Raw genomic sequence first — 14,101 nt, 5'->3', positions numbered from 1 at the left:
TTATTTTCATCAGCATTACCTATATGATTAAATTTTCCATTTATTTGTGTTCTAAGTTTTTTGTCTTTTAGGGCTATCTTTTGCTTCACTATTCTGGATTATTGCTTAATCTGGATGACCTCTCCTCCAATTAATTTGGATTAGTGAGGGTTTACTGTGTGTGTGTGTGTGTGTGTGTGTGTGTGTGTGTGTGTGTGTGTGTGTGTGTGTGTGTGTGTGTGTGTATTACAGTATTTATTGAACTGAATACCAAGGGAATCGCATAACTAATGAAATTTAATAAGAATATGGAATATAGGTATTCAGAGTAAAAATATACCTATAGAGCCATAGGGCCAAGTATTTAGGTAACCTTAGTTGGTCTTCATTGTTATACCCTATAATTAAACACATAAATTATAATAAAATAATATGATAATAAAAATAAAATGATGAAGCAAATTACTGATAAAAGGATACATTGAATAAGTGATAAAAATGTAGAAAAAATATAGAATTATATGTACACACATACACACACACACACACACACACACATATATACACAAATGTATAGTATCAGTGTATTGGGTAGGGGTGCTGACCTGTAAAGTGTAATTACCATGGAAAAAATTGAGAATGCCTGCAAGGTAAAAGCAGACTACCTGAAATTAAATGAAATTAAGATAAAAATAATAATGATAACAGTGATGGTATTGAAAGCAGTGGGTCCTAGGACTTTAACTACTTCATGATAGGGTCAGCAGCCAAAACCGTAGGAGCCACCGCAATAAGCAGGATCTCTGTTTCTGTTATGATGTATACGTACGAAATGTATACATCATAGCCGACCTGACAGAGACCAAAAGGAAGTAATAAAATTCAAACATAAATAAATATATAAATATAAATAAAGTTAAAAAGCTACAATAATGCCAATTAAATCTTGTTAAAGGAAAAATGAATGAAAGTTTGAATTCAAAAAGAAGGCAAAATTCAGTATGAAATTTAAACAAAGTAACTTAAGATAAAGGAATAAAGTCAGGTATATGAACCTTACTGTGCTTAGACCGGAATTGGTGAAATTAGCTGATTGTGGTGAATACTGAACTACATCGGAGACTGAATAAAGCTGATATTCTCTGTACAGTATATTTATATCATTTGAAGTAACCCTGAGTGAGGGGGGGAGGCGTGAAATCGACAAAGTGAACCATACCCATGTGACAGGGAAGTAAGCAATTAAACAAATGAGGCAAAGTGCCAGCAAAGGGAGAATCAATGACTAACAAGGTAGTGTAGAAAAGACATTAAACTGTTTAAGAAGGAAAAAAGGAGCGATAGCAGAGGAATAGCATCTCGTATTGCTTTCAGTCAGCCTAATCATGCACGAGAAATAAGTTGTAGTTATTAAGGACAGTAGAAAGCAATTGGGAGAAGGGGACTATAGTTATGCTAAGGCCGTCCGGGTTTGTGAAACCCGTACCATAGTTGGTCCCTGGATGGATGACTAGACAAATGCCTCATGTGTTTAAGTCAGTATTGGTATTGTTATTGAGGAAATGTAAAAAGACTTAAACTTATATAAATCAACTGATATAAATATACTGTATAGAGAAATATCGACTTTCATCTTTGGTCTCTGATGTAGCTCTGTATTCACCACACTCAGCTAATTTCACCAATTTTGGTCTAAGCACACAGTAAGGTGTCATACACCTGACTTTATTCCTTTATCTTAAGTTACTTTGTTTAAATTTCATACTGAATTTTGCCTTCTTTTTGAATTCAAACTTTCATTCATTTTTCCTTTAACAAGATTTAATTGGCATTATTTCAGCTTTTTAACTTTATTTATGTATTTATTTTTATTTATGTTTGAATTTTATTCCTTCCTTTTGGTCTTTTTCAGGTCAGCTATAATGTATATGTTTCATACGTATACATCATAACAGAAACAGAGACTGTACTTATTGCGATGGCTCCTACGGTTTTGGCTGCTGATCCTATGATGAAGTAGTTAAAAGTCTTACGACCCATTGCTTTAGGTACCATTGTTGTTATCTAATGGACATGTAATTGTCTTGTCTTATTGCTACTTTCAGAGCTGAAATATTGTCTGCTGTTATGACAACACATGTCAGTCTAAGCTGTGTCATACCAGCAGTTGATCGTGAACCTTGGTGTTTCACCATTATTTTTGACACACAAGCATTGCTATACATGGTGTGCGCATCCAGTAGTAAATGTAGTAGTAGTAGTAGTAGTGGCATGTGATGCAAGAAAGCAAGTGTATGAGCTTATGCAGCATCAGCCAAAAAAAAAAAAAATCACACCATTCCCTCCAAATGCCTGTCCAGTTCCTCCTTAAATTTATTTAACCTATTAACTTTCACAACGACAGATGGAAGTTTGTTCCAGCAATTAACCACCCGCTGGCTAAAGGCAAATTTCCGTACGTCTATTCTACATCTGTCCTTTCTTAATTTGAATTTATGCCCCCTTAGGTTCGTAATCTGAACAAGTGGAAGGATCCCATCAGAATTCAGCGTGCTGAACCCATTCAAGGCCTTATACACCTCAATCAGATCACCGTGCAGGTGCCTAGTCTCCAGCCACTGCAATTTGCAGAACTTAAGCCTCTCTTCATTCCTTCATTTCCCTCACCCTTCTTGTTGCCCTTCTCTGTACACACTCAAGCAAATCTACATCCTTCCTAAAATGAGGCCTCCAGACCTGTACGCAGTACTCAAGGCGTGGGCTGGCCATTGCCTTATACAGAGGGACAATCACCTCCTTTTCCCTGCTAGCAAAATTCCTATATATCATTGACAAAACCCCATAACCTGCCCTGGCAGCCTGTCTGCATTGCTCAGAAAACTTCATATCTGACTGCACAATTACTCCCAGGTCTTTTTCATTTTCTACCATCTTAAGTGTAGTACCACACAGTTGGTACGTTTCTCTGGGGTTACTTCTACCCATATGTAGTACTTTGCATTTGTCAAGGTTAAACTTCAGTTGCCACTTCTTAGTCCATCTGTCCAAATTTTCTAGATCCTGTTGCAGTAGCACACTGCCATTACTGTCATTAACAACCCTGCCAACCTTTGTATCATCTGCAAACTTCGACACTAAGCCTGATATACCTTCATCAATATCATTGATAAATATACAAAACAACAGCAAACCCTGTGGGACTCCATTAATAACATTAGTCCACAAAGAGCAGCACCCATTGATTACCACCCTCTGTCTTCTCCCACTCAATCATCCTTTTATCCATTGTAGCAACTTACCCTTAATACCATTCTGCTCCAATTTGTACAATAGTCTTCCATGCACAACAGTGTCAAAAGCTTTTCTGAAATCCAAATATATGATATCAAAATCATTTTTTGCATATCATATATTTGCATGTCAGCTGGTTGACTACACTGAGAAAAAACTAAAACACGATGCTGATTTTGCTTTGGTGGGTTCAGTAGGAACCCATCTTTTTTTGCAGACTGTTAATGTATGGGGTTAAAAAAAAAGAAAAAAAAGTAATATTGAAAGTAGTATAATATACTGAATTAGTATGCACTGAAATAAAATTTTTTTAAAAATCAGCATTAATTCTTATATAAGGTTCTTTTAATTTTAGGAATTCGTAATCAATACTCCTGATATTGATGCTACCAAGGTGTGGATTGGTAACGTTGGACAAACAGCTACACATACAATACTATATGCTCAGCTTTATACTCCTGATAATGAATGCCATGGTCTTCATGCCTTTATTGTACCAATTAGAGATCGTGAGACAATGTTGCCTTTGCCTAACGTTACAGTTGGAGATTTGGGGCCAAAGCTTGGACTGAATGGATTAGATAATGGGTAAAATAACTCACTTTTGTTCAAGTGTTAAGTTTCAATATTTATTAGTTCAGTAAAATCCTCATAAATCCTGCACAATTTTAACAAAATGTTATACATGGTGCAATTTTACTATTACAAAAAAAAGTAATAATAATCTAGTGAATACTCTGAAGTATTAGTATTGGGAAAATGATGAAGGAAGCAAACTTATTAGTACACTTTTGTGCAAAACTTAAGGACCAACACTATTTCTAAAGGTTACAACCACAAAATCAAACGAAACAGCTTGTGGCGATTTGCATAACTATGGCCGTTCAGTAGAAAGCTGGTGCACATGCAAAAATTTGAATCGTGATGAGAGGGCTCACATAAACAGAAACGCAGCAGTTATATGCAAATTACCGAATGGTGAACACGATTGTTACAGACATTCGATTGGTTTCATACAGTGCTACAGACAACGAAATGGCCAGTAGACAACATCTGGACAACTTTACCCAGGGTCAAATAATTGGGAAGCTTGAGGAAGGTCGAAGTGCGAGGAGTGTGGTTTCAGAGTTCGGTATCACCCATAGTATCGTCTCACGTGCGTGGTCGGCCTTTAAAATGACAGGTACAGCTGTTCGAAAGACCAGTGGTGGTCGTCCACAAAAAATAACACCCAATGATGACTGCTATATACTCCTACAGGCCAAGAGTGAGCAGGAGCAGCCAGGTGAGCAGGAGCAGCAGTGTGTACACACGCTTCTTGATTAGACCGGGGTTCGAGCCCATGACCACCAAATACGGAGGATGCGGAAAGGTCAGGGAATGACCACCGCATATCCCCGGAGCAATATGACCTTAGTTGCTAATGCTCCTCAAAACCAAATAACAAACAAACAAGCTAAGAGGGACAGACACCAGACAGCAGGATCCATTGCAAACCAGCTGCACAGGATGCAGGATGTCGCAGTTTTCTGTGGCCTGGCGACTCCACAAATGTGGACTGTTTGCCCGACGGCCAGTACGCTATGTCCCTTTAACACCTGCCCATGAGAGATGCTGTTTACAGTGGTGCATCGAACACAAGGACTGGATAGCAGCACAGTGAGGTAAGATACTCTTTACTGATGAGAGTAGATTCAGTCTCAGCAGCGATTCTGGATGTCAGCTAATCTGGCGAGAGGCTGGCACACGGTATCACCCCGCAAACATCACTGAAAGGGATCGATGTGGCGGTCGAGGTGTTCTCGTCTGGGGAGGCATTATCTTGGATGGATGTACACAACTCCAGATACTGGACGGTGGTACTGTAATCGGTGCACACTACTGTACTGAGGTAATTCTTCCCATGCATATCTGTTCCGAAGTGCCATTGGCTCCGAGTTCATGTTTATGGATGATAACGTCACACCCCATCGCACTGCAGCTGTTGATATGCTTTTGGAAAGTGAGGACATTGTTCATATGGATTGGCCTGCCTGTTCCGCAAATATAAATCCCATTGAACACATATGGGATGCTCTGTGGAGATGCCTAGTGGCACGTCCACACCCACCAGAAAATGTTCACCAGCTGAAGATGGCGCTGACAGAGGAATGGACGATGTTACCGCAAGAACTTATCAACAACATTGTTCTAAGTATGGACAGGCTGTGCAAAGCCTGCCTCGGCATTAGGGGTGGCCATATCTCCTACTGAGTACCACCTCTTCCATTTGTTCCATCTTTAGCAGTGATGCATCTGTATCATGGCAGCCAGTGTTATATTGCCACTTTTGCATAAAGTCCCTCTGTACCGTTTTGTTTCCGTTGTTGTGTCGGTGTTGTTTCCTTTATCATTTCTGCACCTCATGAAGTTCCTTTAGTATGTTTTTCCTATATTCAGGTCACTCCTATGAGAAGCTACAGGCGAAAACCTGACTGGTCCTTAAGTTTTGTACACCAGTGTGTTAGTAGTGGAAAATTATGCAAGAATCAGTCAAATACAGCATCAGCCAAAAACAAGAAGAAAAAAAAAATCAATCCATTTCACCTATTTATTCCCTCCTGTAGTTTTAGTTTTACCTCAAATTTATCCGAACTGTCCACTTCCAACTGGTGAAAGCTTGTTCCAGCAATCAACTACCCATTGGCCGATGGCAAACTTCTGCACATGTGTTCTGCACCCATCCTTCCTCAGTTTGAATGTATGCTCCTTCACGTGCATAGTCTGAGCAAGAGGAAGAATCCCATCAGCATTGAGTTTACTCAAGCCATTCAAGGCCTTAACCACCTCAATCATATCACCTCCTAGGTGCCTTTCTCCAGACAGTTCTGTAGCCTTTTTTTTTTTTTAACAGCACCCTTTTGTTCCCTTTACCAGTCTCGTTTCCTTCTCTGTACCTGCTCCTGCAGCTCTACATCCTTCCTAAAATGAGACCTTTAGACCTGTATACAGTTCTCAAGATGTGGCCTGACCATTGACCTATATAATGGGATAATCACCTCTTTATCCCTGCTAGCAAATATAGCACCATGCAAAAATTAATAAGTAAAACAAAATTAAATGAAAAAATTAAATTAAAAATAAAGTAACCATTTTTTAATCACCTTCCCTCACTTCATTTACCTATTTATCTCAAGTATTTGTGCAGTCCCTCTTTAAATTTAGTTAAGCTTCCAATTGTTACAAGAGTAGCTCAAATGGTTAATAATACTTTGGCTGAAGGAACACTTTCACCCACACAGCTCAAGAATGATGTTTAAGAATAAAAGGGAAAGAAAAAGGAATCTTCATAAAAATAATCCAGGTATACGCCCCAGACTCCTCACACGATGATACAGCTGCCTTCTATTCGGACCTACAAGAAACCATAGGTAACACAAACAAAAAAGATATTTTAATAATAATGGGAGACTTTAAAGCAAAAGTTGGAGGCTTTTCGACAGACTTCAGCGACGTATTAGGAAAGTTCGGGAAAGGAAGTAGAAATGAGCGAGGAGAAGAACTCTTGAACTTCTGCAAAGAAAATAAACTATTCATCACCAATACACTGTTCTACCACAGATCTCAACATAAGTATACATGGACATCACCAGATGGAAATTCAAAAAACTGTATCGACTACATCTCAATAAATAACAACTGGAAATCATCCATTCAAAATGTTAAAACTCTTAGAAGTACAGATTTTGACACCGATTAAATATATCATGATTTAAGGAAGACAAAATAAAGGAAATTTATGGGAAACACTACATGAAAAATTAAAAGATATAAACTATTCATTATCTGTGTAAAATATATGGGAGATAATTAAACAAATGACTAAAGATGCAGCCTTAGAAACCTTGGGAACAAAACCAAAACGAAATAATCCATGGATTACAGTAGAAATTTTAGAGGTATGGACGGAAAAAGACGAATGAAAAACCTCCTAAACAAAAAATAGTCTGGAAAAAAATATAAAATCCTAAAAAACAAAAGAGACAATCTATGTAAAGCTACTAAAAGGGAATGGTTGGAAGACAGCAAAGCAGTGCGAAGAGGCAAATAAACGTCACAACTCTAAAACAACTTCATCATCATCAACAGCCATTTTCAATCCACTGCAGGATGAAGGCCTCTCCAGCAACTTTCCAGTTCCTTCTGTTTTCAGCATTGGCCATCCATTTACTACCCAAAAACTCATGAATTTCATCTATCCATCTCCACCTTTGTCTTCCAGGTTTTCTTCTAGCTCCTCTTGGGTACCATTCTGTTATTTTCTTAGTCCATCTGTCATCATGTCTTCGAGCTATGCATCCTGCCCAAGACCATTTTAGTTCTTTAGTTTTGATAAGAATGTCCTTTACTTGAGTTTGCTGCCTAATCCATGTGTTTCTCTTCTTATCTAACAGTCTGATTCCCAATATAATTCGTTCCCTTCTTTGCTGTGTAGTTCTCAGCTTCTCTTCCATTCTTTTGGTGAGTGCCCAAGTTTCACTTCCATAAGTCATGGTGGGGAGTATACATCGGTTCATTATTTTACGTTTCAGACAAACTGGGATATTGCTCTTCAGTATGTGACTATATTTTCTGAATGCTATTCATCCAAAATTTATTCTTCTTGACTTCCAGCCATTTATCATTATTACAGCTAATAACTTGTCCCAGATAAGTATATGACTCCACCTTTTCAACACTGCTCCTTCAATCATATGATGAACAAGTATGCCACCTTTCCGTGGCATACTTGTTCATCATTACTTTTGTTTTAGCCATATTAATCTTTAGTTCAAAATCCTTACTAACTGTGCATAACTGATTAAGATTTTCCTCTAATTCTTTGGGATCATGGCTTATGACCACAATGTCATCTGCAAATCGTAAATGGTTTAGGTAATTTCCGTTCACATTGACTCCTTTCTGCGACCAGTCTAATCTTCTGAAAGCTTCCTCAAGGGCAGCAGTAAACAGCTTCGGAGATATTGTGTCTCCTTGTCGAACTCCTTTCTCGATTTTAAATTTCCTACTGTCTTTGTCTAGTCTAATAAATGAGGTAGCACTCTCATATATATTTACTTCAAAATCATAATATATGGGGTATCTATGCCTTGTCTTTCCAGTGCCCAAAACATTGCCTTACGCTGTATGGAGTCAAACTTTTCATAATCCACAAATGCCAGGCATAATGGTGTTTTATATTCATTTGCTTTCTCCATTAGCTGTGATATTACGTGAAGGTGATCCATAGTTGAGAATCCTGTCCTAAAGCCAGCTTGTTCTTTCGTTTGATTCTCATCAAGTATTCTTTCTAATCTGTTAGTAATGACCCTTATGAACAACTTGTAGATGTGGGATAACAAGCTAATTGGTCTATAATTTCCAATTTCTGATTTATCTCCTTTCTTATGCAGCAAAACAGTCGACCAGGCTAGCCAGGTGGGTGAAGTGCTTGCCTGGCAACCCAAAGGTCGCAGGTTCGATTCCCGCCTCGGGCTTGGATCAGAGTACTGCAAAAACCTTGGGAGGTGCATTATGGCCACAGAAGCTTATGCGCCAACAACTATTAAAAAAAAAAAAAAAAAAAAAATGCAGCAAAACTATGATTGCATTATTCCACTACTTAGGTGTCACACCTTTTCTAATGCACTTTGTGAAGAGCCTTGCCAGTTTTTGTGTTATGTCTCTTCCTCCTAATTTTAACAACTCTACAGTAACTTCATCTTCCCCCGGGGCTTTCTGATTCTTCATTTTCTTCAATGCATGTTCTACCTCATCAGGAAGAATATCGTGTATGTCGTATGTGTTGCTACTTTGCAAACCATCTTCCCCACTCCTGGCATCATTCCCTCGCTCCTTGTATAATTCTTTATAGTAGTCTTCTGCTATTTGAATTATGCCTTCTCTGCTCTTTATAAGTACGCCATCGCTATTCTTCAGTTTCAGTATCATTTGTCTTTCTGTATTACTGCTCATGGCTGCTGATTTAAATCCTTTGTTTTCCCTTATTACTTGTTCTACTTTTCTTGTGTTAAATCTTCTTATGTCCTCTCTGAGTCTCTTTCTAATGGCTTTGCATAACTCAGTATACTCAATTTTCTCCCTGTCAGTGTTTTTCTTGCTCTTCATTTGTTGTCTTCGGTTCATCATGACAAGTGTTTCTTGACTAATTTTTTCTTCTTTGGATTTCTTTTTCCCTATAGGTTTCTTGGGCAACTTAAAACAACTTTCTGGGTTATAAAGGAACTCTCTAAAACCTACATCCTGAAAATACTGACGATGAAAAATAAAAACAATATAAAAACAGGAAACATGCAAGAATTTAAAAAAAATATGGAAAGAATATACCAAACCCTGTTCAAAGGGGAAGGAAAAAATGCTCTTGCCTCAGATAATAGAAGAGATAAAGCATCCTCGATAATAAAAGAAGTTCAGAAAGCAATTAGCCAAATGAAGAATGACAAGGCACTCGGAAATGATGAAATGGAAATTCGGAGGTGATGCAGTGTTAAAGCACCTCGCACAATTGTTTAATCTAATTTTATTTACAGGTGACATACCGGAAGACTAGAAAAGTGGAATAATAGTACCTATACACAAAAAAGGAGATAAAGAAAATTTCCAGAATTATAGACCCATTACCCTTTTAAACCATATATATAAAATATTTATAAGGATCTTACAAAATAGGATACTTAAAACATATGAAGAAACAATAGGAGAAGAACAAGCAGGATTTAGAAAAGACAGATCAGCAATAGACCAAATATTCATACTAAACATCATTGCAGAAAAACATTGGAATAAGAAGAAACCTCTTTATCTGTGCTTCATCCATTTCAAGTAGGCATTTGACTCTGTAAACAGAGAAAATTTAATGAAGCAACTACAAAAAACCCCACTTGATCATGAAATAATCATGTTTGTAAACAATTTATACAAAAACACAAGAGCAATAGTAAAATTCGACAACCTTAAAACAGAGAAATTTGAAACAGAGGAAGGAGTCATGCCGGGATGCCCTTTATCTCCATATCTATTTAATATCTACCTAGAAGAACTAATGAAATCAATTGAAGAAAAAATAGGCACAATAATAAATGGAAAAAATATAAACCACTTAAAATGATATTGTGATATTGATGATATTGTGATTTTTAACAGAAACCAAAGAGCAACTAAAAGAAATATTAACAAACATCGATAAAGCAAGAAACAATTATGGAATTAATATTAATATTAATAAAATCCAAATAATGCAAATCGGAAAAAAACATAGAAGGTAAACATAAACATCCAAAATCAACAAATAGAAAAAGTACAAAAATTTGTATACCTGGGCTTTCTAATAACCGGAAACCTAAGTAATATTGACCAAATTAATCACAGACTGAACATTGGATGGACAAACATGAACAAACTCAAAAACATATGGAAGAGCAATAAAATCTCAAATAGTCTAAAAATTAAACTATATGAAACTGTCATACCCACAGCAACTTACGGATCAGAGAATTGAAGAATAAATAAGAAAGAAAGGCAAAAAATAATGTCATTTGAAATGACATGTCTAAGGAAAATCAATAAAACAAATTGAAGAGAACATAAAACTAATGAACAAGTAAAGAGAGATCTAAATTTTGAATGCAGAATAATAGAGCAGATCTACAAAAAACAACTTCAGTGGTTTGGACATGTGAACTGGATGAAAGAACACAGGCTGCCTAATGTAGTACTGGCAGGAAGAATTCTGTTAGCACAGTCTATTATAAATGAGTAGTAAACTCGATCTTATTGCATTTGCAATAATCCCGATAACTGGAATACTGCTGGTTTTCATGTTATGGTATTATGGTGAAATGAGTTCTCCTCACTGAAATCTTTTATCATATAAAACAAATTTTCAGAAACTTCTCTTCATTCCTATTTACGTATTACAATTATGAAGGGAAAGCGACCAACGGAAAGTGCAAGTGCTGGCAGTGCCAGGAAACAAAACAAAATTGATTTAGAAATGAAGATGAAAATGATTAAGAAGTACGAAGGAGGACAAAGTTTGTCATCTATTGCAAGAGGAATTAGGTCTCGCTGCTTGAATGGTGAATACTGTTTTAAAGGACAGTGCACATATAAAAGAACATGTCAAAGTATCGACACATTTAAGATTAACAGTGATCACAAAACAGTGTTCGGGTGCTATATCAAAGATGGATCAGCTATTAATAATAATATGGATGGAAAATCAGATTCAGAAACAAGTCCTGAGTCCAATGGCCATTCAAGCAAAAGCAAGAAGTATCTATGAAGATATTAAGGATAAGTACGACGAACCCCAAGCCAAGTTCGTGGCAAGCAATGGGTGGCTTAATAGGTTCAAGCATTGTGCTGGTTTTCAAAACATAAAAGGATGCGGTGAAGTCACCAGTGCTGATTCTGCAGCTGAACAGATTTTGTGATGTTTTGGAAAAAATTATTGAAGGTGGCTATTCAATGCAGCAAATTTTTAATGTTGACGAGACTGCTCTGTATTGAAAAAAAAATTCCGAATCGAACATACATTGCCAAAGAGGAAAAGACAATGCCAGGCTTCAAAAGATAGGGCCACGCTCTTGCTTGGGGCTAGATTCTACAGCTGCAGAGAAATTTTGTGAAGTGTTGGAAAAAATTATTGATGAAAGCGGCTATTCAACGTAGCAAATTTTTTAACGTTGACGAGACTGCTGGCTATTGAAAAAAATGCCGGATCAAATGTACATTGCCAAAGAGGAAAAGACAATGCCAAGCTTTAAAAGATTGGGCCACACTCTTGCTTGGGGCTAATGCAGCGGGAGATTACAGATTAATACCACTGCTTATGTACCATTCTGGAAATTCTCATGCATTACTTTAAGCGCATCAATAAAGCCACCCTACCTGTGCATTTCAGATCGAACCAGAGAGTATGGATAACAATATTTCTCTTTGAGGATTGGTTTAAATGCTGCTTCATTTCCAAGGTTGAAAAATATTGTAAGGCAACGACATTCCTTTCAAGATTTTGTTTCTGTTAGATAATGCTCCTGGACATACTATGTATTTAGACAATTTCAATTCGAATGTGAGAGTCATATTTCTACTGCCAAACACAACTTTACTCATCTAACCTATGGATCAGGGTGTTATTTTGAATTTAAAAGCATACTATTTACGTGCAACATTTGCTCAGGCATTGTCTGCAGTAGACGGTGATAAAAATTTTACATTAAGAGACTTTTAGAAATCTTACAATATTTACCATGCCATCTTAAACAGAAATTACTAAAAGTTGTTTAAATGGTGCATGGAAGAAAATATGCCCATGGCACATAAAAGGCTTTGAAGGGTTTGAAAAAGACTAATCATATGAAGAGGTTACAGATAAGATTGTAAAGGTTGCAGAGCTACTTCAGTTGGAGGTTGTTGCCAAAGACGTGGAGGAGTTAATAGAGAGAAAAAAAAGAAGGAATTATGTAACGAAGAACTTATTGACTTGCAGGCAGTGATAGTGAAAGAAGAAAATGCTGACAAAGCTCAAGATGAACCAAATGAGGAGCTGAGATGCTTCACCACCTGACAGATGGCAGTGGCGAGGTTTGAGAAGATGACAGTGAACGAAACCTGACAGCGAATGATTCTTAAAAGTTAACAGAGGGGTGAATGATATGCTTGCTTGCTACAAAGAAATCTATGATGAAAAGAAAAAAAGCCACTGTCCAGTCATCCATTAATATGTTCTTTCGTAAGGTTGAGGAGCTAACCCCTTCTAAATCTCTGCAGTGGCGTACTGAAGACGTCGATTCTGGAGAGGTAAAACTTACTGATGTTATTATGCATCTCCTTGCTTTTTTTGTAACTTTATAATTTTTAAATATTTTTAATTGCACACTTTTGTAATTTTTCCTGCGCATGAGATAAAAAATTGAATAAATACAATCAATAATTCTATTCACATGTTCGTCGAACATTTCTTTTCTGATTCAATCAATTCAGCGAGCACAATTGTGAGTTGTGCACAATCATGGGGGAAATGCCGACTTACATAAAATCCAACTTACGTAGAGTTCCATGCAACACTACCCTTACGTTAATCGGGGAGTGGCTCTACAATCTTTCAACTTTGTGAAATAACAATGAATGTAAGAATCAACACACTCACTGCATTTTCTTCACTGTTCTTTCCAGGCAGTAAATGCACTTTCCAGGTGTACACATCAGCCTCCTGATTTTGTTTAAAATCAGGAGGCTGATGTGTGCACCAATGTTTAATGTCAGAAATGAGTTCCATATTGCTCAAACACCTTACCATTCAGTTATGCCTTCAATCTATCAACAAAAAAAAAAAAAAAAAAAATCTGATGAGGCAATTTAAGGGCTATAGGGTGTGTGAGCATTATGCTTCACCCCAGCTGGGCAATCCTTGACAATTTCATCTGTGCTATGTGTGGCCCTGTGTTATCCTGATGAAACTTGATGCCCTGCCAATTTGGTTCAGGTCTTTTGGTTTACAGGTGATGATTTTTTGTTTACAGGTGATGTATAGTATGCCCATTTTATGGATTGCCGTTTGGTTTGTGGATCATAATGGAATGCCATGTTTAATCACATGTGACAACCCCTTTAAAGCAGTTAGGTCCACCAGCGCCATGCCTCTCCAGAAGATCTTCACAGATCTCTTTCCTCACAGCCATCATTCCTTGTGTTTATCATCACCAGCTTAGGCACCCACTGAGAAAAGATTTTTCTTTACCCTAGTCTGTTGATAATGGTCAAAACGTTGTCTAGTGGTCATGCACCT

At 37.2% G+C, this 14,101-nt stretch overlaps 1 protein-coding gene across 2 annotated transcripts in view; it reads left to right on the top strand.

The window, feature by feature from the left end:
- The window catches only part of LOC150085950 (peroxisomal acyl-coenzyme A oxidase 3-like), a 357,646-nt gene that overhangs the window by 139,775 nt on the left and 203,770 nt on the right, over positions 1-14,101 (top strand). For both annotated transcript variants that reach the window (XM_090373609.1, XM_090373610.1), the window contains one exon: positions 3,626-3,858. In XM_090373609.1, coding sequence (XP_090229735.1) covers positions 3,626-3,858 — 233 coding nt within the window. The remainder of the gene's footprint in view (positions 1-3,625; positions 3,859-14,101) is intronic.

Source organism: Mastigoproctus giganteus, chromosome 5 (genome assembly GCF_048544385.1).
Source record: "Mastigoproctus giganteus isolate SK-2022 chromosome 5, ASM4854438v1, whole genome shotgun sequence".
Taxonomy (NCBI): Eukaryota; Metazoa; Arthropoda; class Arachnida; order Uropygi; family Thelyphonidae; genus Mastigoproctus; species Mastigoproctus giganteus.
This window is presented reverse-complemented; position numbering and strand designations above follow the sequence as displayed.